We start from the raw sequence: 25098 nt of genomic DNA, 5'->3' as shown, positions 1-25098 counted from the left end.
CACTCGAAATGTTTCTTGATTTTTTCCGACTCTGCATATTTGGAGATTCCATTGATGAAAAGAGTCCGCTTGACCTGGGGAAGAGGGAAGCAGGCTTATCTGCCTGTGGGTGGGCTCCAGGTGAGCCAGAGGATACAGGGAGGGGCCAGGGAGTAGGAGCAGGCCTTAGGTCTCAGCGGGAGTGTTTGTAATAGAAGCCTAAAGAAGAAGAAGGGCCATGGGGTAGCTCTTCTTCGAGGGGGGGGGGGGATGTCTCAGGGCCACCCCTGAGTGGGTGGGTGATACTTAAAACCTTGAGGACCGGGCTGGTGAGATGGCTCAGTGGGTAAGAGCACCCGATTGCTCTTCTGAAGGTCCAGAGTTCAAATCCCAGCAACCACATGGTGACTCACAACCATCTGTAACGAGATCTGACTCCCTCTTCTGGAGTGTCTGAGGACAGCTACAGTGTACTTACATATAATAAATAAATAAATCTTTAAAAAAAACCAAAAAAACCTTGAGGACCTAGCACAGTGACTAGCATTTGGTCCAGGCTGGGTAAATGGCGATAGAAGCTGAGGGAATATTTCTACCATCCTCATCAAGTAAGGCGACAACACAACCATCTGATACTATTCCCAGCCACGGCCATTCCCCAGGGCCATGCACAGCATGGGAAGGCATTGCCTGCCCGGGTCCTCTGGAGAGGCACCCTTACCCCGTGTGTAGGAGGGAACCCAGATAGCCCAACTCTCCAGTGGCCACCCTGAGGGCTGATCGGGAAGCCAAGACAGGCTGCACTTCCTCACCAGATCATCTTCCTTGTAGCGCATCTTAGAGGTGTGTCTCCTCATGCTGTAGACCGTGAGCAGCAGGTAGAGGAAGGCGAAGGAGGTATGCAGCCAGAGGAGGTTATTCCTGTGGGGAGTGTGCACAGGACACATGGGTCACTGCGTCAGCGGGGTCTACCTCTGCTGGGTCCCTGTGTCTCTACGGCCTCCCGTCTCTTGCTCCTACCCCAGATCCCACCCCACCGCAGAGTTGCCCGGCCTCACCCTGATTTCAAGTTGGCAATGGTGGTTCTCCCAAAGCTGTAGGCATTGTTCTCTGGAGGGCGGGAAGAAGGGGGATGGTGGTGGGCTCAGAAGGGACGCCCTCTGCCCCCTTCTACTCCAGCCACCTGGCCCTCACTGACCTAGCAGGTCCCCTGAGAAGTTGACAGGCAGCACAATGCCTACAGAGAGGACGCCCACGACAACCAGCAACCCAATGATGTGTCTTTGGAAGGACAGGTAGTGCACAGCATCGCCCCCACACTTGTCCCGGATCTCATCGTCCCTGCAGGTCACGGAAGGCAGACAGAAGATGTCGGTTAAGAGCAACAGAGGAAACGCTGGAATTGGCCTGTCCCACCCCCCAGCCACCCTAGCCACCCCTGCTGATGGGGTAGTAATGGTGTTGAGACAGAACTTCCCATCCCAATTTCCTGGGAGGGAGGGAGGGAGGGAGGGAGGGAGGGAGGGAGGAAGGAGGGGAAAAGAAGGGGAAGAAGAGGAGGAAGAAGAGGAGGAAGAGTGGGAGGAGGGGGAGGAACAGGAAAAGGAGGAGGAGGGAGAGAAGGGGAAAGGAAGAGGAAGGGAGGAAAGGGAGAAAGGAAGGGGAAGAGGGGTAGGGAAGAAGGGGAGGAGCGGGAAAAGAAGGAGGAGGAGGGGAGGAGGGGGAGGAAGAGGGGGAGGAGGAGGAAACTACAGAGCTTGAGAGTAGCAGCAAAAAGAGCAAGAGAAAAAAGAGAAAGCAAGGTTGGGACTGGAGACAAAAAGAGAGGAAGATGGAAGACAGAAATGGGTGGGGCGAGGAGAAGGGATGTTATGGGAGGAGGAGGGATGCTATGGGAGGAGGTTGGGATGTGGGCAGCAGCAGCTCCTTCTAGGGCCTTAAGGCTACCAGGGCTGAGCTCCCATGGCCACGGGCCCAGAACGTGGTTAGGGGCCCAGTGCTGACCTGTCTCAGCTTCCTGCCTTTCTCAGTGCGCTCACTGCCTGCCTGTGGACTCTGGCTGGATCTCCTGAATTCTGCCTGCTGGCTGCTGGCTCCTGCCTGCGGCTGTCTAGCTCCTTCCAGCCGGCCTGCTGCCCCTACCCGCCGGCTGCACAGAGGCTGAGGTGGGGGCTCCGGCCCCTGCTCTCAATCAAGCTGTGGCCAGGGCTGGTAGACCTGGGAATGGCTGACCTCGTGCAGGGTGTCACAGAGAAGGGGGTGGGTTGGAATAAGCATACGGGGGAAGGGGGTGTTCAGCAGAGGCTGGGCCCCCACTGCCTGGCCTCTTGCAGTAGGGCGCAGGGTACTGCAATGGCTAGGAGCCCGAAGGCCCTCAAAGCTGCTGGGCTTTGTTTTTAGAGGGAGGTGACAGGCGCTGAGGTTTCTGTTTCTTTCTCTTTAGAGTGCGCAGACCATTCACTTACTTTATCCTGAAGATGGCTGTCAGCCAGGAACAGAAGCCCTGGGGAAACAGAGGGGCCACAACTGGAGATCCCAGCCTACCAACCTGACCCCGCCCCCACTTAGCTCCACCTATCAGGTTCTCAGAGTTATCTGCAGCCTATGACCACATGGACACAGCCCCTACACCCACCCTTGCACCTGAAGAAAAACCCCATGATCACCACGGATGTGTCTGGGAGAGCCTCTGCCTAGAGCGAGTGAGACCCTGGTTTCTATCTCTAGCACTGAAAAAAAATGAAAGTATATGAGTGGGAATGAGGGGGGTGGCTCAGTTAGTAAAGTGCTTGCCTTGCAAGCAAAAGGACCCGGGTTCAATCCCCGGTTCTTACAGAAAAAAAGCAGGGTGTGGTGGTATACACTCCCAGACCAGGGGAGGCATAGAGAGAGATCTCTGGGGTTCACTGGTCAGACAGGTTAGGCTATTAGGAAGCTCTAGGTCCCAGTTAAAAACCCTGTCTCAGAAGAACCAAGTGAGCCTGTCAAGATGGCTCCTAAAGGTCCTCACTGCCGAGTCTGATAGCTGGAGCTCGATCTCTGGAATCTAAGGCGGTAGAAGGAGAGAACTGACTTCCCCAAGCCGTCTTCTGTCCTCCCTATACATAGCTTAGTGTGCGCATGAGTGTGTGTATGCATTATGGTGGGTAAATAAACAAAACAAACAAACAAACAAACAGACCAAGGTTGATACTGCCTGAGGAATAATAGTCAAAGGTGACCACTGTCCTCCCGTGTACCTGTATACATGTGCACGTATGCACACACACACACACACACACACTCACGCACATGCATGCAATGTGGAGATGCACACAATCTGGAGATGCAGATATCTATAAAACTCTGGGGTTCCATGGGCCAGCTGGGGATGGGGTTCAAGGAAGGCACTGAGATCTCCAAATTTCTAGCTAATAAGAAGAGTTTGCAGGCTTCCAGGCTGGCTCAGAAGGTACAGGGGCTTGCCACAAAACCTGGTAACCTGAGTTCAATCCTAGGGACCCATGTGGTGGAAGGAGAGAGTCAGTTTCTGAGAGTTGTCCTCTGACCTTCACACATACAATGTACACATTTCCACGTACATATGTACATATATGCTAAACTTATACAAATAGATTAAATAAATAAAAGAAACAGCAGGGCTGATAAGATGGATCACTCAGCAAAGTCAAAGGTACTTGCTGCCAAGGTGGACGACTTGATCCCGTAAGTTGTCCTCTGATCTCACACGTGTGCTGCTGTGTTGTCCTCCTGCTTCTCATATATGGGTGAGTAGGGGTGCACACGCACGTGCATGCACACACACACACACTCATGCACACATACAATGTAAAAATCTACAAAAATAAATTATCAAGGCTAACAAAAACAGAGGGGTGTGCTATGGTGCCTACACTCTTCACTCTGTCTCCTAGTCCACTTTGGAGGAACCAAAATCAAGGGTCCCTGGGCTGCAGGTCTCTCCCTGTCCTCCTCTCAGTCCTGTCTGCAGGTGGGTGGATGCTTAGAAAGAGGGCCTACACTACTTTCTACCAAGAGAAGGTCCAGGATGGGAGAGTGTGCCTTCCGGCCAAGACACAGGACTGGTTATCTGAGCTCCATTCAAGCCTGGGGGCCATCAGACACCTCTGTCTGGCAGGGGTACCTTGTCACATACTCTGGGAGTCTCAGAAAGCTAACAGGCATCTCTGCTAAGGCTGCTTCAGGAGCCCCAGCCCAAACGGGGCTGACCAGGGCCACCTCAGGGTGTGAGGATTAGCATCCTGCCTGGGACCAGGCAGGAAACTTCTGTGCACCTGATCTGATGGAAAGAGGTCTGGGGACTGCTGTGGTCAGCATTAACCCCCAGCAAGGCAGCATGTCCCTGTGTGCATGGACACCAGCCTGCAAACTCTGTGTAACATGGTGGTGTCTAAGTCTTACTGCATATACCCTCAAGGCTTATTATAATTTCTAAAACCACATTCAAAGAAAAGGAGAGCTTTAATAAATGGTGTCTAAGTTTTATTGCACAGACCTTCGAGGCTCATTATAGCTAGCATGTCACTCCCTATGCTGAGAAGTCCATACTAGTGTCCCTGACCTTATGGCTGTGTACCCAAGGAAATCGAAAGGAGGACACTCACATTGTCCCTTTGGTCAAAGTCGACGGAGCTGGAGACGGAGGTGAGACGCTCATACCGGTCGTGACTGTCCCCATGCATAGCTGATGCCACACTGGGGGGTGGGGAAGACAGCAGAGGCAGGTGAGAGGGGGCGTGTGGGCCTCAGAGGGCCAGCTATGAACACCCAGAGGGGCTAAAGAAGGCACAGAAAGCGCAGAGGCTGAAGCAAGAGTGATCTCCCCCTGCCCACGCCTCACTCGAACACGCCTGCTTTAGGGATCACTGGTGAGTGGGCCTTAATTGAGAGGGTGTCTTCATCACTGCCCAGAATAGAGGTGGAAGCAAAATGTTAGAGGTCCCTGCAGTTCCAAAGATGACCAGCAGGGGGAGCAGGAGGTGGGCAACAGAAACTGTTTTACCCCTAAAGCAAAAGGGAAAAGAAGGGGTGGGGGGGCACGGGGACCAGAAGAACCCATAGGGGTGGCAAGACTGGAAGATATCTCTCGGGCAGGACCCTCCCCTCTATTGCCCCAAGCCATTAGCTGTCACGGCTCCAATTCCAGTCCTATAGACAGAGACCACAAGGAGTCAAAAAGGCCACAAATTGGGGGCGGGGGGGGGGGGGCGGGGGAGCGCTCTTTGGGCAAGGCCCAGTCCAGGCCTCCAGACGGAGCAAGAAAGACTGAAATATGAAGAACTAGCTGTTAGGGGCTAGGAAGCTGTTGGTGACACCCGATCTTGTCTCTGCATCACTGTGCTGGGGGTTGTCTAGGGAGTTCCCAGAGGGAGGTCCCTCACCCCTGCCAGTGAAGGCTGAGCATGCAGGGGTACACACAGAGGGGATTTTCTTAGGCAGGGAGCCTAAGAGGAGGAACTGAACCAGGATCAGGCAGAGACAAGTTGAGGTGCCCCCTGCTCTGCAAAGCACCACCGCCTGCGTTAATCTGATGCATGAGCCTGCAGAGGAGAGAACTGCAAAAGAGAAAACCCAGCAACTGGCGTGAAGAGAAGAGAGAAGCGTGAAAAAGAAGAAAAAAGGAAAGCAGGTTTAGTGTGGATGAGGGGGCTGATGCCCCACATACTATTCCTGTTCCACTCGCTCCCTCTCCTGCCGGCGAAGCCTGGGGACAGAGAACAGAAAGGGTTAGGTGCAGCAGATGAGAGGCCTGGGGGACCGGTGTGGGACAGAGGCCCAACTAAAGGTCCTCACACCATCCCGTGTTGGCCCAGGGTCTACTAGTCCCTGTCCATCCCCCAACAGAGGGGACGGAGGAAGGCTGGCGTCTCCCAAAGGCAACGTGGAGTGTGATGTTTGTGTACCGAGCAGAGGGAGACAGGCTCGGGCTCTTTCTTACCTGTCTGCATCTGTCACCAAGGCCAGCCGCCCGTAGTCCCAGGCCACCTTCCGGAGGATAGAGAATAAGAACAGCAGGGCCTGAGGGCAAAGGGGGAGGCAAGTGGAACAGCTGTCTACAGCCAGGGGTCAGAACCTTAACTTAAAAGGAAGCACCCTGGCTTGGAGAAAGGGACAGGAGTTGGAAAGCGGCAATCCCGTTTTCTTGGTTGGGTCTGGGAGAGAGGTGGAGGATATCTGCAGGGGATGTCCTGGGCCCGGGTGTCAAGGGTGGGGGACAGTACAAGGTCACTCACAAGAAAGCACATGAAGTCCAGAGCCAGCACGGTGGGGACGCCCCCAAAGGGCAGGCCCTGCAGGACAGTGCTGCGGATCCGGGCACTGTAGCAGTAGTCCTTTGGGTTGCTGCTGTTGAGGGCCGCGGTGCCCAGTGTGGCCAGCAAGAACGGCAGCATGGCTGCTACTGCCGCATGGTCCTCCTGGGCAGAGGGCAACTCAGTCAGCTGGGCTCATCCCCTACCCACCCTGGCCTGGCAAGGTGGGTACAGGGAGGGTTGACCAGCTGCCTCAGTGGGTGGCATTGCTCATGAGAAATAGGAGCCTAGAGACACACGAGTGTGTCACATGGATTTATATCACGGCCCTCTGGCTATGACTCTACCCTAGGTTAGGGCAGCACAGCCTGACCCTAACCCCAGCATCACCCCCATCTTAGCATCTTAGAGAGAATCTCTTTTAAGCCCCAGAAATGAGGAGGGGTGGACACTGAAGAGAGGATTCAGCGGTTAAGAGCTTTGCTGTTCTTCCAGGGGTCTTGGGTTGGGTTCCTAGCACCCACATGGAGACTCATGGCCATCATAATTTCAATTCCAGGGGATACAATGCCTTCTTCTGATCTCTGCAGGCACCAGGCATGCATGTGGTGCACACATGTATGTATGTATGCAGACAAAACACTCATACATATAAAGCAATGGAAATAGATTTTAAAATGATGGGTATAGATTTGTCTCTATGCCAGAGAATAAGAGTCCAGAGCCAACATTCTGATCTTCTCAGAAGAAGCCCTAAACTCAATCTCTGTGACTATAATAAATGAAAGAAGAATTAAAAGGGAGCAGGTACTTCTCTGCCTTTTGGCTAAGTTCAAGCGGAAAATACGAAAAGAGAACCGGAATGATCAAATGCGCTTAGAGGTTTTAATTCTGTTAACCTCCTCCACATAACCACCTTCTAAACAGATGTTCAGCATCAGAGCTGCTCCTGTGTCCTCGGAGCAGAGTACTATGCTAGAAGGCAGGTAAACGAACCAAACGTCAGAGTCTGTGTCACCACGCTGGCCCTTGCCATACCTGCTTCTCTCCATCACATTTCCAGCCCAGCTCTCCTCCCTTCTCTCCAACTAGCTGTATAGGGGGAAAACAGAGGGGTGTAAGGACTACAACTCCCAGAATGCCATGCTTCTGTCCACGGAGCAGAGCAGGCTGGGAATGCTGTGCCCTCCAGCCAGCTTTTCCATTGGCAAAAGAGAGGGAAGAGTGGGCGAGGCCTCTAAAGGCCCCCAGCAACCACTGTACTACTGTCTTGCCCAGTGCCTGCCTGGTGCCCTGCCACAGCCTTTGTGCCCTGAGTGGATGAAGGGCAGGAGAGGAGGGAAGGGGAAGCCAGTTGGAGCCCTGGGCTCTGGAAGGGCTTGGGGACAAAGCTGAGCAGGGCCCTGGGGAGGTTCCCGGGCTGAAGAAGTGTTGCTGCAGCAGAGACAGCTACCACAGCAGCACAGCTCCCACCGGCCCTACTCTGGGGCCCTGGGGGCCCCTTCTGCTGACAACATGGACAGTCTGCCTGGGGTAGGGCCCCTAGGGAAGAAAGGCAACCAGACAAAGAGAGAGAACAACAAACCTAGAAGAGATAACTAGCAGGTTGGAAACAACTGTCTGTCCCTTAGCCCCCTAGGGTGACCTAGCACCTCTGGGGTCCCCTCTTCCCATTCAAACATCCAATCACTCAGGGCAGGAGCCAGGAGCGCTCTGCGAGGACGTGGGCATTGTTTGTCTGTTTCTCTTGGTCTAAAGGAGTCTTTGCAAAGCTTGCTTCAGAGCAGAGCAGAGAATAACTCCTTTTTCTGGCCCAAAGCTGCCTTTGAAAACACATGAGTTGAGCCCGGCAGTGGTGATGCACGCCTTTAATCCTAGCACTCGGGAGGCAGCGGCAGGCGGATTTCTGAGTTCAAGGCCAGCCTGGTCTACAAAGTGAGTTCCAGGACAGCCAGGGCTACACAGAGAAACCCTGTCTCAAAAAACCAAAAACACAAACAAACAAACAAACAAAAAACCACATGAGTTTAATCACTGTAGCAAGTACTAGTTATCTAGTGTCCATTGTTTTAAGATGACAGCACTGGCTTCTCTTGAAGACAAGGATTCAATTCCCAGTGCCCACAGGGCTGCTAACAACTGTGAACTCCAGCTCCAGAACTGACACCCTCTTCTGGCCTCTGCTGGTATTGCACCCACATGGTACACAGACATGCGCAGGCAAAACACTACTACACATAAAATAAATACTAAATCTTTTAAAACAAAGAATAACATAGATGACTACATTTAATCCTCAAACATCCTGTCATTTGAAGATGTGAGTACTGGGCCCAGAAAGGCTAAGTACTTTCCCACAAGGTCTCACTGCCAATAAAATGATAGAAGCTGGAATTCAAACCTAAGTCAACTTCTACCTAAGCTGGGACCCTTCTCTGAACACAACAGTACTTTGCTGATAGGCCTAGAACAGATGAAGGTGTAGCCCAGCCTCACTCTTCCAATCTGTAACAAAGAAACACCAGAATGGCTCTCTCCCAGAGAGGTAACAATGTAGCCACAGTGGGGGGAGGGGGCACTGTCTCTGTCTCTCACCAAGGTCTCTTTATGTAGCCTAGGCTGATCTCCGAATTACGATCCTCTGCAGATATTGATGTTTCATAAATAAAATGCTTATTATTTGTTCTTGGGCTAGTGAATACAAGAGCAGTCCAGTGCTGACATATGTTCAGGTATGTAAATGTGGTCATATGTGGATCTTGTCTGCACAGGATGCTAGATTACTACATGATAGTGTGCAGAACTAAAGGGACTTGTGGCCTCTGAATGGAGGAGTGTGTGTGTGTGTCTGTCTGTCTGTGTCTCGGTGTATAAATTAAGACACAAGACACACAGACACACAGGCTCCAGGACTGGTTAAGGATGGGCATAGGTATTTTAGGGAGGGAGACCCCGATTAGCCCTTCTCTCCCCTGCACCTCCACCTTTTTATTTTCTTGGAGACAAGGTCTCATATATTGCAGACTGGCTTTACTCTTGTTATGAAGTTGTGGATGACCTTCAATTTCTGTCTCTACTTCCCAAGTGCTGGAAATCCAACCTAGGGCTTCATGTATGTTAAGTAAGCATGTTATCAACCATGCTATATCTCCAGTCCTGACTTCTCTGAACTCCAGGTACTTCAGTGCCTGTTCCCACCCCTTGTCCAAACTCCTTCAATGACATCCTCCTGTTTCCGTCTTCCCTACTCTGAAGGAAGATGGGACACTCTGGGAGCTTCTACAAGATGTGGCTCTGTTACTGTGGGCGAGAGTTCCCCAGGATCGAACACACAGATCCTCCCCTGCACCCGAGGTGAGCAAGGCACACCCAGATCACCCATCCACAGGAAGGAACTAGGGACCAGAGAAGGGAGTGGAGCCAGGCAAGGTCACGGGGTAGGTAAGAGGTGGAGTTGGGCTGGTGGCTTTGCTGGTTGACAGGCTGACTTAACTGTAGGGGTGGGGTTGCTGGGTTGTGTCATTCAGGGCAGCTGCTTTCAAATCCAGCCTAGCACTGGGGAGCTAAAGGATAGGAGTAGCAGGTGAAGGTTCTCCCAACCTAGACATACCCAGCCAGCTGTGAGCCCATTTCTCTAGTTGGATACTGAAGTTGGTATTGTATAGGGATGGGGGGCGAATTTTAGCTTAACCAAATCAAGGTTGTCATTTCACTAATAAAAACTGTGTTATAGGTTAGAAGTTATTTTTGTTTGTTTTCCTTGTAGAGTTTAGGGCTTCTTCAGGTTCTTACAAAGCCAGTGAACATTAAATTAACTCTTAGTATGCCATCCGGGCATCGGTCTTCCAATCTGTAACAAATACCAAAGGTTTTGCTTGGCTTTGGTGGAACTCAGAGAAAGGCAAAGGTATATCATTGTATCCATAGGTGGCTCCCTCCCCCATCTTTTCAGGATTTAGCGATATAGCCTCCTAGGCTTGACTCCAAGTCAAGACACAAATAAGTGTTCCACCACACCTGCCTGTCTTGCTTTTATTCCGTCCCCGGCATTACTCCATTAAGCACCCTGCAAATGTTGCTATTTGCCACCCCTCACAACCCCAACAGGCCACTGACACACAGAGAAGGCAAATAACTTGAGGAAGGTCACACAGCAGTCTGTGACAGATCCAGAGATGGGCCGAGGCATTTCGCTGCTCCTGCCAATAGGGCTCCTCCACTAGCAGGCTCAGAGGGCTGTCAGACCAGCTCTGAGGAACGCCATGCCTTAAATCTACAGGTTTGCCTTTCGTCTTGCATGGAGCTGATTCCTGACTCAAGTGTGGGGTTTGTGGGTTCAAGCCCTAAGGCAGGGGAAGAGGACCAAGAGCCCTAAGATGAAGCACACTTGGCTTTTAGTCTGGAAAGGGTGCTTAACCAGCTCAGGGCCTTCACCTATAAAATGGAGACAACTCAACCCTGCGGCTGCTTGAAAGATTTAATAAAATTAAAAACAAAACAAAACAACACAACACAACACAAACCACCACAACTCTAATTCACAGCTCGTAAAACAAGCAAGCAAGCAAGCAAACAAACAAACACAAACCACCACAAGAAAGGCCCAGCTGTTGAAGGCAAGCATGCACCTGGAAGACGGAGGCAGGAAGATTAGGAGTTCACCGCCAATCTGGGCTTAATGACATCCCAATCTCAAACAACATAAAACACAAAAACCGCTGTTATTAATATGATATAGACTCCAAGAGGTTGCTTTAGTGGAGGAAGACTGGTTAAGACCAAAATAAAGCACGAAAGGAATAGAACTCCTCAGTGGAGGGGGAGCTCCCTCTATATTAGGGACTCTGTCACCAAGTCCCAGAATGTACCCCCATCCACCTGCAGTAGGTGGGGTGGGACTCCAGAGGAAACTGATAGGTCAGGAAGTTCAGAGATGTGAACCCATTATAATCGATCAACTGTCAGGCAGAGCGCCAGGCTATTTACCTGCATTAAACTATTGGATCCCAAAGATGCGCCTCGGAAGGAGGTGGCAGTAACTAAATCACACTTTTAGATAGACATGGAGGTTCAGATGGGTTAAGTAACTTGCCAAGGTCGCACAGCTCAAAGAACAGCGGAGCTGGGATTTGAACCCGGCTTTCTGTTACTCTGCTGTACTTGGAAGGAATTTGTACCGATGCCAAAAAGGGGTTCTTCACGACTTATCTTCTGCCTCAAAACATCCCCACCCACCTACTCGCTCACTCTCTGGCCAAGACTTCAACAGCAGGCCCCAGCATGTGCTACCTGGTACATGCCAGGACGTAGACCCTCTGGTACCCGGGAGGACAAAGGTGCTGCCAGCATAGCCACCACCTGAGCCTGGCAGCCACTCCCCTTCCCCTTCTCTCTTATATCTGGAAGGCAGAGGGCTGTGGGCCCCTCTTCAGGAGGCGTTGGATACAATCTCATTCACCCCAGACTACTGCAGACCGGGAGGAGGTTCAGGGTCAGGGAGTGGTACTGGGTAGGGAGCAGAGCCCCAAGCCCCTCTGAGCAACGGGCCGCCAGACTTCCGATCAGGGGACCAAGGCGGGTGGCAGCACAAAGCTCCAAGGGCAGCCAGCCCCTCTGACCTCTCTTCCCCACTTCCCGGGCATCCTTGCTTTTTCTGAGCAACACAACGACAAGCTTTGGGACAGTCCGCACCAGGCGGTCAGGACGGCCGGGAGGGACAAAGCGCGCCCCCTCCCCCTCAATAGGGCCTTTGCCTACTCCGGATTCGCGTCTGAATCTTCTCCCCACCGCACCCTCCAACGCAGGCCCGGGCGGCTCATGAATGAACTGCTCTGTGTGGGGCGCAGGAGAGGACATGCTCCCCGGGCCGGCCGCCCTCTCCAGCCCGCAGATCAGTCCCCACCAGGGCTGGGGCAGCTACCCGTCTGGTGCTAACACCTCGAACCCTGCCCTTTGCCCAAGCCTGAACCCCTTGCTTGAGGCCGGCTTCGTCCCCAGCAACAAGAAAACGAATTAAAAGAGAGAGAGAGAGAGAGAGAGAGAGAGAGAGAGAGAGAGAGAGAGAGAGAGAGAGAGAGAGAGACCGAGGGCATCGGACTTGGCGACCCTAGAATGCAAAACTCGGGGGCGGAGGCGGGTGGTTCCCCTTCAGCGGCGCCGGCGGCTGGGGAGCAGCTGGGACCGGAGCAGGGCCGCGCAGGGGCCGCACACCTGGACGGAGCAGGTGGAACTAGAGTGGCACTCGAGGGCCGGGACGCAGGGGTCCCACGCCTTGGAATATTCCGGCGGGGCGGGGGTAGAGGACGGCGCACATCTGGAGCCCCGACAGGGGTGGGAGGACTCACATCTGGCAGGGACGGTGCGGGTTTGGGGACAAAGCGTGCCTCCGTTGGGTCCCGTGGGGCCCGGGCACCTCTGGGTCCCGCAGGAGGTGGAAGGGAGGGGACGCGCAGCTGAGTCCGGGTGCTTTCTTTTTTTTCCTTCCTTGGGGTGGTGGTGAGATCCTATGAGCCAAGTAAGGGGTGCTGGGGAGGGGTCCGCGTACTCACCCCTAGGCGCAGACTCGGCTCCGACTCGGGAGCCCCGGCTCCGGGCGGGGCGGGGCTGGGGAGGGGGAGGGGGAGTCGCCGGGCGGCTAGAGCTCTGGGCTCCTGCGGCGGCCGCGGCAGCGCGTGGGGGAGGGGGAGCAGAAGGAGGGAGGGGGGCCCGAGGGCGGGGCTCCCGTAGGACCCGCCCCCACGCCGCACACGTAGAAAGTGCGCGCGCACTCACGGAGCACCCCTGGCGCGCAGGCGCAGCGTGCGGGGCGGGGTCTTGCCAAGCTGGGGTCCGTGGCGGGAGATTCCCAGGCTGTTAACGCGGTACGGTGGGGGCTCAGGGGGACACCTCGCACCTCTCGCGCTGCTTCTCCCGGTTTCTTCTCTGCAATAGGGGAAGCGCTGTCGGGGAGGGGTGAGGACAGGCCATACTGGAAACCCAGAGTCAAGTGAGAAGGGTGCTCACCTTTCGCGAGGCCTCAGATCTGGACCCTCTCGCCTTCTTTTTGCCAAAGGCTTCGGGGTCCGCGCCTCCCACGCGTCCCCGATGCGCCCATCTGCTTATCCAGGTTCGGGATGTAGAGCCTCGGGGAATGGGGGCTGCGATCTAGCCTGGGTTAAGTGGCTAGGCCTGTTGCTTTGACGCGTCTCCTGCAGTTTTATCTGCTTCTCTCTCTTGCTAGGCCTGGAGATGAGTTTGCTAGAAACTTCTGTGGTGTAAAGAGGGAGTCCTTGCTTTCGCTTCTGTCAGGCTGAATGACTCCTTTTGCCCCGGGGATTCCCTGTATTCTCAGTTCACCAAAGACCTTTCCTAGTGGGGGGTGGGGTTAAGACTGGAGAGATGGAGAGGCGGAACGCCCCTTTTCTGTATGTCACCACACATCTCGAATACAAAGACACGACAGATACCACCTGTTAAATTTCGAGGTTTTAAAGGGGACAGAGGAAATACTGCTTCCCGCTGTACGCAGTAAGTGAGCTTTACACGCTGAGACTTAGATGAGGAACTGACTGTGTAATGGTCCCTAGAGCTGAGACTGGATCACCTTGGATTACATGGGAAATGGTGGCACCCAGGGAGGGTCTTGCATCACGATTGGACACTACCATCCTGGTCAGTGTGTCTGCTGTATGTGACTATTCAGCTGCTCGTTTTGTAGCTGGGGGTTTGCAGCTCTAAGATTTGGTCTGTTGAAGTGTCTTTCAGACACTTCCATGAGTGGCTTGGAAATCAGTTTAGTAGATCATGGCCATCGTGTGTGTGTGTGTGTGTGTGTGTGTGTCTACAGTAGGTGTTCTGTCTTGGGACACAAGGGCATGGGGGTGTATTAGGTGTCTTCTACTGTTTCTGTGTGTTGTAGAAAAGTTTGGGAAAGTATTGATCTCTTGTATACCTCTCGCTTTCCTCAGCTTGAGTTTTTAGTCAGTTAAATCCTCTGAAGATGCAGTTGGTAGTATTAGTAATGAGCACATTGGAATTGGCCATCAGTGGGGCTTGCCGGTAATCGTAGATGTAGGTAGCTGTTCAGGGCCATCCTTAAGCTGCTTTGGCTGTGTAAGACCAGCTAGAGATTGCCTGACACCAAGTCTCAACAAATCAAACCAAACATACAAATTCCCCAACCTTGAGGATTTTGGTGGTGGTAAGGGAAACAAGATGGAGCAGCGTCTGCCGCTGTAGGTAGACTGCCTGGGACTGTCACTGTAGGCTGCTTAGTGGCAGGGGACTGTATGTCTGGGTCTGAGAAGCTGTATTGAGGAAACAGGTTTTGATGGGCTGGTGGTATTAGTGGCACACCTGTGGTGGCACAAAGCGTTCCAAAACCAAGATTATGGACTTTTGCATCATCCAGGATTCTGGGCATCTAACTGTGGCATATATCCTATAACAGCGTGCCACTTGAGAAATGGGTTCAGGAGCCCAGAGGCTCAGACTCCCACTTTATTATTTTTTTTTAGAATAGTAGAATTCCAGAAACATCTTCCAGTGATCCCCAGAAGTCCCCAAATCAGCTTATCAGGCCCTCCATCTTCTATTATCAGTGCTGTTATCAGTGCTGTTTGGCCTCAAAGTGAATTTTATTGTTCCAGGGAGTATGGTTCATGCTAGTTTTCTATCAATACACACCTAAATTAATACAATTATGTAAAAGTCCCACAGGAAAGACACATCCAAGCCCTGTGGGTAAAATGGATAACCTGTTTTATATAAAACATTATATAGAAGATTCTTTTTCACTAAAAACTACATTTATTTGTTTGATTTTTCTGTGTTTTGTTTTGTTCTTGTTTTTTTGTTTGTTTTTTGTTTTCTGAGACAGGGTTTCTCTGTGTACCTCTGGCTGTTCTGGAACTCACTCTGTAGACCAGATTGGCCTCAAACTCAGAGATTCACCTACCTCTGCCTCCCGAATGCTGGGATTAACGCAAAAATCCTTTAAAGATTGTCTTGATCTGCTCCTCTGTTGTGGACAGTGATGTCCACTGTCTCATGTGGACGACCAAATGTATTTTCCCATTGTTTATATTACTTGGTTCTATGGGAGCTTGGGAAGGCCTCAAGAAGCCTGTATTTTTGGGTTTGTCTGTTCATGTGAGACCCAAGGTCCTTCTGCTTCTGCCTCCAAAGTGCTGGGATTAAATGTGTGCATCACCCCACCCACTTCAGTTTATCTGGTATAATTTTATAGGTATGCTGACAATTATAGTCAGTGTTCAAGAAAGGACTGTGATTCAGGGCTCACAGTGTTGTTCTGGGTCACAAAATGTGCGGGCCCAGAGGAGGTGTCAGTAGGGAAATAGGGAGGGAGTTCCCCTGTCAAAACACTCTTAAAAATCGTGTATGTCCTCAGAAGGTCAGGAAACACTTTCCTGTGTCTCTTCTAAGCCGAGAGAAGACTTGGAGGATTGTGTGATTTTCTAGGGAGGAGGGGGAGCCATGTGATGGAGGAGTGAGACCTCTCTTCCTGCCCCGAGCATGGGAAACCAGCTGTTTTACTCTGTAAACCAGAGGATTCCCCGACCGACCCGAGTGGTCTCTCTCCTAAACGAAGCTAAAGCACTTTGATACCGAAGTGGCCTTACTCTTCCCGATGACCCCTGTTTGTCCACGATTCACTGAGACCTGGAGACGTGATTTAAAGGTCACAGACTTCTCATAGAGGAGAGGCTGGCGCTGAGAGATGAGTCCTGCCAGTAGCATTTCCTCTCCGGTTCTAACCTTGCTGTCCTGCATTCCTCAGGCTCCCTGACATCTTATTCCTGGATCCTTGCCACTGCCGTCGTTACGTTAAACATAAGATATAAACTGTACACCAAGTTGAGAAAAGTTCGGTGGCAGCTGAGGTAGAAACCGGTCTTCATGTCGTTAAAGGGAGCTCACCCCGGGCAGGTGAGGCAAACCGGCCTCAGCTTCGCCTGGGGCTGTGCTGGCTGTGGTATTATTATTATTATTATTATTATTATTATTATTATTGACAGGATCTTACTATGTAAGCCTGGCTAGCCTGGAATTCGATATGTAGATCAGGCTGGTCTTGAACTCACATAGAGCCACTTGCCTCTGCCTCCCAAATGCTGTTATTATAGGAATGACCCACCACACCGACCTTGGTTGGTTTGCTGTTTTCTTTCTTCCTTTCTTCCTTTCTTCCTTTCTTCCTTTCTTCCTTTCTTCCTTTCTTCTTCCTTTCTTCCTTTCTTCTTCCTTCCTTTCTTTCTTTCTTTCTTTCTTTCTTTCTTTCTTTCTTTCTTTCTTTCTTTCTTTCTTTCTTTCTTATTGAGACAGGGTTTCTCTGGGTAGCCCTGGCTGTATCCCTGGCTGTCCTGGAACTCACTCTGTATTCCAGGCTGGCCTTGAACTCAGAAATCTGCCTGCCTCTGCCTCCCAAGTGCTGGGATTAAAGGTGTGCACCACCACGCCAGGCCTTGCTGTTTGTTTTCTTTGCTTTTTGACAGTCTCTTGTAGCCCAGGCTGCTTTGAACTTGTACTTGGTTTTGGTGGAGTTTTTAGTGGGTAGAACTGCCTTTGAACCATAGCCCTGCCCTACAGAGTATACTGGAGTAGGAGCAAGTTTGAGCTCTGGTCTGGACTCGGTTGCCTTATAGCCTTGGTGGAGTGACAAGCAGTAGTACCATTTCCGATTTCATTTCTACACCTGCAAAATGATGCAAGTCCTGGCTGAGCCAGCCTCCTTCAGGCAAGTACCTGGTCTTTGTTTTTCTGTTTCCAATGGCTCCAAAGGAATGAAATCATCAAAGACGGTGCTCTGGCGAGGATACTTTGAGAATTGCAACATGTTAGACTTGTGTGAGATTAAACTATATACACAAAATAAACTGAAAGAGAATGAGGGAGGGGGAACAATAACAAGTGTTTAAGCAACCAATAGGAGTATTTGTTGGGTCAAAATGAAGGGAAGGGTTCGTATGGGAGGATGGTGGTCTTCAAAGTGGCCAGGCCTTTGCTTTTTGCTGTTAATTTGATGTATTTGTTTGATTTTGGAGACAGGGTCTCACTCTGTAAAATGAAGCTGGTTTAGAATTCCCAGGCTAAAGGTGACTCTCCTCTGCATCCTTGCTCCAGAGTGCGGGGATAGACGGTGTGTGCCCAGCCGGCCTGGCTTGGAAACAATGTATAGGTCTGTGATGCTCCTTGTACTGCTGAATTGTATAGCGAGACATTTTGCTGGTTACTTTGTAACTGAAATTCAAAACCCAAGTGATACCTGCAAAAGATGGCTCAGCTAGGCAGCAACATTCTTAGCAACATTCTTACACACAAGTGTGAGAACCTGAGTCTGCTCCCCAGAACCAGTAAAGGTGGAAGGAGAGCTCTGACTCCACAGTTGCCCTCTACATGATGTACACATGATAAATAAATAAATATCCGCAGGTAACGGTGCTCCCCACCCACCCCCCCAAAGCATACCAAGTGTAGGTGCTTCCTTGATTGTTCTTCTAGCCGTAGGTATGAAAAGTAGCAAAAATCCACTGGACCTAACAAAAAAGAACCCTCTAAAGCAGTGATTCTCAACTTCCCTAATGCTGGGACCCTCATATTGTGGTGACCGCCCCCCAACCATAAAATTATTTATATTGCTACTCCATAACTGTAGTTTTGCTACTGCTATGAATTGTAATGTAAATATCTGTGTCTTCTCATGGTCTTAGGCACCCCTATGAAAAACATCATTTGACCCCAGAGAGGTCATGACCCATAGGTTGAAAACTACTTCGCTAAGACATCAGAAGCCTGGATGCATGAAATGTCAAGCCAGGCGTGGTGGCCCACGCCCTTAATACCAACACTCAGGAGACAGAGGCAGGGGGGTCTCTGAGTTCGAGGCCAGCCTTGTCTTCTACAGAGCAGGTTCCAGGACAGTCAAGTCTACACAGAGAAACCCTATCTTGAAAAAAACGAGAGAGAAAGAGAAAGAAGTCAGCACACACACACGGACACATGGGCACTCTGGGCTCTATTTGACAGTCCCTTAGCTGTAGCCATGTGTCAATAGCTGCTCTCTACCCTAGAGCACTAACTAAGCAGGGCAGGTAGTGGTCTCTGCCCCATGGAGCATGCATCCCAGTGGTACGGGTATGGACGAGCCTAGTGCACACCTTGCACTGTGAAATCCCTGCTCTCTGTGTTTCTGCAGTAGAATGAAATTTAACCAAATGGGAAAGGGGCATGCTTCTCATGGATGAGATCATCTCTACCCTGCCCTTTGAGTCACACTCTGAAATGGGAAGATAATACTCCGAGTTGACCAGGAAGTCACAGGAAAGGCCACCTCCGCACAGTAACCTGGCTCTATCTAAAGGAGTGTCATAGAAGAAATACTGAGGACCATCTGGGCAAACAAGGCTTAGAAAGAGACAGCATTCTGTGTGCCAGGGTCTTCCAAGCCTCAGAGCCTGTCTACAGGATGAACTCTTGCTAGCAGATAACACAAAGGCCTGTTAAGAGTTTCTCTGAAGTCCCTTGCTGTCCCATAGCACACCCCTCCCCATCCGAAGCAGTTATTTAGTGATGGGAAGTGTTCACACTACACTGGGTCATACTTCCAGGGCCTTGCAGACAAAGCAGAGGCTTCCCCAACCACTAGCACCAGCTTGGCTCCAGGGGACCCTTAGAGGGGTTGGTTCCCTATGAAGTCCCTGTGTCGCATCAGTGTGTATGGGGGGCACCTAACTTATTTACTGCTCTCCTACTGTTTTTTGGGACCTGAGATCTTTTCCCAGTGTGGGAGAAGCAGGTGAGTGTCTGCGACTGTGCCTTCAGGTCACAGCAGTGCATACTGTTGTCTCTTCACTGCTAAGTCTGCTGTGGTTGAGGTCAGAGGTCACAGTCAGTACCAGATACCTTAGAAACTGAAAGTGATCATGGACTTTTTCCTTAGAAACTTGAAGCTAAGCAGTGGTGACACACACCTTTAATCCCAGTGCTCAGAGGCAGAGACAGGTCGGCCTGATCTCTGTGAGTTCTAGGATACTCAAGGCTACATAGAGAAACCCTGTCACACAAAAAAAGTTGAAGACTTCTCTGTAGGAATGGCCCCTGTGCTCAAGGGTGGGCACAAAGTTCTGCCTTCCTAGTACCTTGGCCATTTGAGGTGTCCTACATTTCTGAATTTGGGGTAGTAAGTTGCAAGGAGTCTAAGAGCCCAGTGCAGAGGTGAAGTTCCTGTGACCCCAGGATCAAGAATGTGGCCTGCGTTCGAGTCATCTTGAATTGCCAGGGAGTCGCTTTCGTCTGGGAGTGGGCCTGAGGGCCTGCTGGCATTGGAGGGCACCTCTTGGTTGGGGTTTGAGGCACAACCTGGCTGCCCATCAGAGATGTGGTGGGTTGTACCCTCTTTTAGTTATACATAGAGCATGAGTCCTTTTGCTCCCTGTACCACAGATTGTCTTTAGATCTTAGATGGGGGCTGGGAAGTCACTGAGTGCTCTCCAGACACAGTCAAGGTACTGGGTAGATTCCCAGCACAGTACACAGCTGAACCTTAGGTCAGACTGAAAGGGGGCCTCCTCACCTGGTATTTCAAGCCCTTCAGCAGGCAGTGAGGCACCTATGATCCAAGTGAACAGGTAATGTCAGTGTTGTTTTGGTTTTTGAGGTCTATCTGTGGTTCCCTGGCTGTCCTGGAACTTGATATGTACACCAGGCCGGCCTCAAACTCTGCCTGGGCTTCCTGAGTACTGGGGGCGTGTGCCACACCTGGAAAATGCCAGTGTTCTTGATGGAACTAGAGTTTGTTAAGAGTTGTGGAGAAATAATATTTACGGCTGCCATGTTTACTTTCGTTTGAGTAAGTGTGGCGACGGTTCAGGAAGCTGGTTACTGTGGCTCAAATTGTCACCCACCCCTGTGTCACCTTGGTCAACTTATCCTCTGGTGGCTGTGTGTGTGTGTGTGTGTGTGAGAGAGAGAGAGAGAGAGAGAGAGAGAGAGAGAGAGAGAGAGAGAAAGGGGGGGAGAGGTCAGTAATGGTATACACTGCACAGTAGTGTTTGTGAGTTAAATGAGATGCCAGTGCACAGCATTTAGCCTAGTATGTGGCATGATATAACTGCCTCAGCAAAGGTTCAAAAAGCAGAGGCATCCGACAACTCAAAGCCTGGGGGTGCAGAGGTCCTAAGGCTCGTTGTGGGGCTCAATGGAGATCACTAAAAGTCTCTGTACCTCAGTTTCCTCTTCTATGAAATGAGACGGGAAGAAGAGAGCTGATAGGTATGCAGTGGGTACGCAGCCTGGGCTGTGTCCTCTGCGTCGCTCATGCCTGGGGACTTGCACAGGACCTTAGTAAAGCTGGGCTCATCTGTCCAGCGCTCCGATTGCCCGGGTTGGCTGCTGTATTCGTCAGGTTGTTTTCTGATTGTAGAGTAGCACAGCACTTCACAGGTGTTCTGAGGAGAACACTGAGGTGCTGGGATGTGCAGAGGCACCAAGTGACTGGCATTTGTGGAATGTTCCCATGTGGAAGTGAGTGGTGAATTCTCCCGCCACCTTTATTAAATAGTCTTATCTGTGGTGCCTTGAAGCCTCACTAAGCAAAGCTGTGTGCAAATACTCCAGTGCACAGGCATGGCTCTGCGGGGTTCTCCAGCGGTGCCCTCTGCTGCTAGGCACCTGGATGGAAGAGCTGGCCTGCTGACACCTGGGATCCCCGCCTGGGTGGTATCCCTCACCATGCTTCATGCCCTGCAGGACCTTTCAGCGTGTGTGTGTGTGTGTGTGTGTGTGTGTGTGTGTGTGTGTGTGTGTTTGTATAGTGTAAGCTTGTGCTAGAAAGCAACAGAGCCAAGTTCCATGAGTTGGACTCCTGACTCGTAGATGCTGTAGCTGTCTTTCCTGTCTGTGGATGTTTTTCCATGCTGTGGGGGAGACTCACCCAAATATAGACTTTGGTCAGTGCCTTGGCAAGGGTGGCTTTGGCCCTACTTTGCCGACCTTGGGCTCTACAGGTGTCCTGGCATTCATATTTGGGGGAAGGGTGATACGTGACCGGCAGCTTAGGAAGCAGCTCAGATCGGCAACATTTTCACCCCACTTCAGCACTAGGGGCTGAACCCAGGGTGTGTGCTAGCACCCTTCCACTGAGCTATATTCCCAACCCTTTAAGAAATGATTTTTGTTTTATGCACACTAGTGTTTACCTACATATGTACCTGGTGCCCAAGGAGACCAGAAGGTCCTCTGCAAGGACAGCTAGTGCCCTTACCACTGAGCCATCTCTCCAGCTCCATGTTCTGTTTTGTCTTTACTAATTTCTTTGAGTCAGGGTCTCGTGTAGCCCAGGCTGGCCTGGAACTCACCAGGTCTTGAGCTCTTCACTCTCCAGCCTCGGCCTTTTACAAGCTGGGATTCTGGGTATGGGCTGGTTTAATAGTTTTGGGTTTTTTTGTTTTTCTTTTTTTTTTTTTGGTTTTTTGAGACAGGGTTTCTCTGTGTAGCCCTGGCTGTCCTGGAACTCACCCTGTAGACCAGGCTGACCTCAAACTCAGAGATTCGCCTGCCTCTGTCTCCGGAGTGCTGGGATTAAAGGCGTGCACCACCACCGCCCGGCGGTTTAATCGTTTTTAATACATGAGCTCACTCTCTAGTCCGGCCAGGTGTGGAATGTGGATCCTCCAACTCAGAATAGTCGGGATTACAGACCTGTGCCTCCAGGCTTGGCTAATCTGCTTTCTTCCTGGGTGCTGAATGGTACGCGTTCAGAAGGCGCCGGGGTCAAGAAGGGAAATGGCATTCAATTTTGTGGCCCTCTTGGGAAGTTGTGGCTAACTTAGTTATGCTGATGGCCCCGTGTTTTCTGCTGCCTGGGGAAGGTGAGGGCGGTGGGTGTTCTCCATGCTGGTCTGTTACAGCTGACCTGCGGGGAGTGTGACTCAGCAGAACTGGGAGCTGGAGTTCTGTCTAATCATCCGTGTATCTTTCAAGCACCAAGATTCCGAGTTAGTGACTAAAGGACCTGTGCTACAGTGTCTTCTCCCACACAGGTCCCCAGAGCAAACAGCCTCTGTCCCCTTTCCTGCAGGTTTGCCATCTTGGGATCCCATGGCTGCCCTTACTGGGCTTTGGGGCTCTTTTGCCCATGTCAGCAGAGCATTCAGCCAGCGCTGCTTCAGGTAAGTAATATGTAACATCTTGGTCTTAAGAAGTGTTCCCGGGTAAGCCTGCCTCTCTGGCCCAATCCTGTGGTGACTAGAATGGAAGAGGGAACTCAGAGAGCTGGTGGGGTTAGCATGGGGAACGGATTTGGGCAGATGGGAGGAAAGAGTGGCCTGTGGTGGAATCTGTTCGTTTCCAGTCCCTGCCAGTTCCTTAGAGAGCGCTGCTCGGAGCCTGTCACTGCTGCTGCTGGTGTGTGTGTGTGTGTGTGTGTGTGGGCATGCACGTGTCCTGGTACTGGTACACACATGGAAGTCAGAGGACAACTTGCAGAAGTTGGTTCTCGCCACAGTGTGATGAGGCTCAGGTTTGGAGCTTGGTCGCAAGCATCTTCATCTGCTCCACCATCTTGCTGACCCCAAACTCTTTTAAGAGTGAATTTATTTTTTTTTTCATGACTGTGGACTGAAATCCATGGTTTCCAACCCTTGTCTTACATTTTTATTTTGATTTTTGTTGTCTTCGTTTGCTATATACAATAGAGTTTTACTGTACAGCTATAGCAAGCTTAGACATTTCCATGTAGACCAGGCTAGCCTCTTCCCACTTCTGCTTCTTGGGCACCGGGATTACAGGCGGATGCTATCAGCCGTCTGTGTTACTTGTAATTTTGAGACAAAATCTCACTAAGTTTCCCAAGCTGACTTTGATCTCACCCTGGAGCCCACATGACCCAGGAACCTGCCATCTTCCTGCCTCAGCCTTCTATGTAGCCAGGATTGCATTCTTGGACCACGAAGCCCAGCAAATTTAACCTTTAATGAGAACATTGCATGATTGTTGTCGGTCTGTGCTTCCTTACCAAGCCAAGGTAGCCCCACCCCAGCCTCAGTGCCCTCCCTTTGAGACCCCATTTACCTTTTCTTACTTCACCCTGCAGAGATGAATGAAAATTGCTTCTCGTGGAGAAGAGTTCTCAAGGCAGGCCTCTCTCAGAAACAAACTTATTCTAAGAAGAAGTGATAGGCGTGGGGAAAGCAGCTCAGCTGTGATGGTGGCGGCCACCAGGCCTGGTGACCTGACTGAGTTCCATCCTTAGTGGTGGAGGGACAGTACCAGCGCCTGTCCGTTGTCCTCTTACCATCACATGCATGTGTCTGAGTAGAGCCGATAGGGAGGAATGTGAGGGTACCTAGAAGGGAAGTGAGTCCAGCCTGCCCAGGCCCCGAGGGCGTTCTTGGAGAAGCTGCAGGACTGGAGTGGCTGGCAGAGCCGGGCAGGAGGTCAGTTGGGACCTCCTGAGTTTGCGGTGCGAGGAGCACGGGTTGAAGAGAGCTATGCAGTGGAAAGTCAAGGCTCAACAAAGCAGAGGCATGGCCTGGAGGTGGAGCCGCTAGCAGGAAGCCATGGGGATAGGCATGCTGGGAAGAGGGAGGCCCTGGGACCGTGCTAGAGAACATCACTCTACCGGGTGGTGGAGTTGCCATGGTGGCAAGACTGGATCTGCTCCTGATACTTTTCTGTTTCTGAAGAGGAACGGGTTTGGAGGGTGGTGGTGCCACAAGATGTACTCCCATTCCCCATGTTTGGAGGCTCGGTCTCAGGACTTTGGCAAGGTAGAAGACCCATCTCAAAAAAGCACACGACGAAGCCCCCTTGCTCGTGTTAAAGGTTGTCATCTTGACAGTTTCTAGTCTCTGCCATGTTGTGTCAGGGCTCCCTCAGAATAGCGTCTCCAGGTTCCCAGACTCTGAGAACAGGGAAGCAGGACCTGGAGAAGCAGGTTCTGCAGGATTGGCCGGGCGAGGCAGCCTGTGGAGCTGCCTTTAGCCCTCGACTTTCAGAAAGCAAAGGCTGGAGATGACGTATGCCATCAAGTTTCCTGTCACAGAAAGATTGGAGTCTTGACACCAACAGAAGCCCTTGGTTTTCTGAGAGAGTAACACAGATTGGCCTCAAGCCTGTGATCCTCCTGCCTCAGCCTCTCACGTGCTAGGATTACAGGTATTTGTCAGCAAACCATCTTAGAAGCTCTCCATTATAAGGAAGTGGGTAGTTAGACTTCACAACCCCTGACTTTTTGTTTTGGCTCCTGGGTCACTCTGCTCAGTGTGTACATGTATTGCATATGCATGTATGTATATGCATGTATGAATATGCATGTAGCCCACATGCACCTTCCTGCCCTCTCCGGGGCCCAGAGAGATCTCTGTCAGACTTATTTTTTCTCTCCCATCAGCACCTCTGGGAGCCTCAGTGCCATCCAGAAGATGACTCGGGTCCGAGTAGTGGACAACAGCGCCCTGGGCAACACCCCATACCATCGGCCACCCCGGTGCATCCACGTCTATAACAAGAGTGGGGTGGGCAAGGTGGGCGACCAGATCCTGCTAGCCATCAGGGGGCAGAAGAAGAAAGCACTCATCGTGGGACACCGCATGCCCGGCTCCCGAATGACCCCAAAGTTTGACTCCAACAACGTGGTCCTCATTGAGGACAATGGCAACCCTGTGGGGACTCGAATTAAAATACCCATCCCGACCAGCCTTCGCAGAAGGGAAGGAGAATATTCCAAGGTCCTGGCCATCGCTCAGAACTTTGTGTGAGCAGAGCGGCTCTGGGCTGAGCAGCCATTCCTGCCACACTGGTGACAGTGTCGTGGAGCAGAATAAATGTTTTAATGTATGTTTTCTTCCAA

General features: G+C 51.4%; 2 protein-coding genes and 1 non-coding gene across 7 annotated transcripts in view; 2 read left to right on the top strand and 1 right to left on the bottom strand.

The window, feature by feature from the left end:
• Tmem63b (transmembrane protein 63B) overlaps positions 1–12928 on the bottom strand; it is a 26542-nt gene extending 13614 nt beyond the window's left edge. Inside the window, exons 1-10 of one of the 4 annotated variants that reach the window (XM_021149947.2) lie at positions 12800–12928; positions 6234–6416; positions 5939–6018; positions 5666–5704; positions 4605–4695; positions 2445–2482; positions 1178–1320; positions 1038–1089; positions 792–900; positions 4–74 (exon numbers count right to left, since the gene is read on the bottom strand). In XM_021149947.2, the coding sequence (XP_021005606.1) occupies positions 4–74; positions 792–900; positions 1038–1089; positions 1178–1320; positions 2445–2482; positions 4605–4695; positions 5666–5704; positions 5939–6018; positions 6234–6392 (782 nt within the window). In that variant the 5' untranslated portion in view covers positions 6393–6416; positions 12800–12928. The other 3 variants (XM_021149948.3, XM_029471106.2, XM_029471107.2) reach the window with 3 other exon arrangements.
• Trnaa-ugc (transfer RNA alanine (anticodon UGC)) lies at positions 2733–2814 on the top strand. Its single transcript has one exon. It is a non-coding gene; the product is annotated as a tRNA-Ala (tRNA).
• Positions 12412–25098, top strand: Mrpl14 (mitochondrial ribosomal protein L14). Of its 2 annotated transcripts, none has more exons than XM_021149949.3 (3): positions 12412–12474; positions 22327–22417; positions 24640–25098. In XM_021149949.3, exons 2-3 carry the CDS (start codon positions 22347–22349, stop codon positions 25004–25006), a joined length of 438 nt encoding a protein of 145 aa, XP_021005608.1. In that variant the 5' UTR covers positions 12412–12474; positions 22327–22346; the 3' UTR covers positions 25007–25098. The 2 variants fall into 2 exon arrangements, with proteins under 2 accessions (XP_021005608.1, XP_021005609.1); XM_021149950.3 differs by lacking the exon at positions 12412–12474 and adding an exon at positions 13006–13111.

This window comes from Mus caroli, unplaced genomic scaffold (assembly GCF_978045245.1).
Source record: "Mus caroli unplaced genomic scaffold, Mus_caroli_1 scaffold_18, whole genome shotgun sequence".
NCBI classification, from domain to species: Eukaryota; Metazoa; Chordata; class Mammalia; order Rodentia; family Muridae; genus Mus; species Mus caroli.
This window is presented reverse-complemented; position numbering and strand designations above follow the sequence as displayed.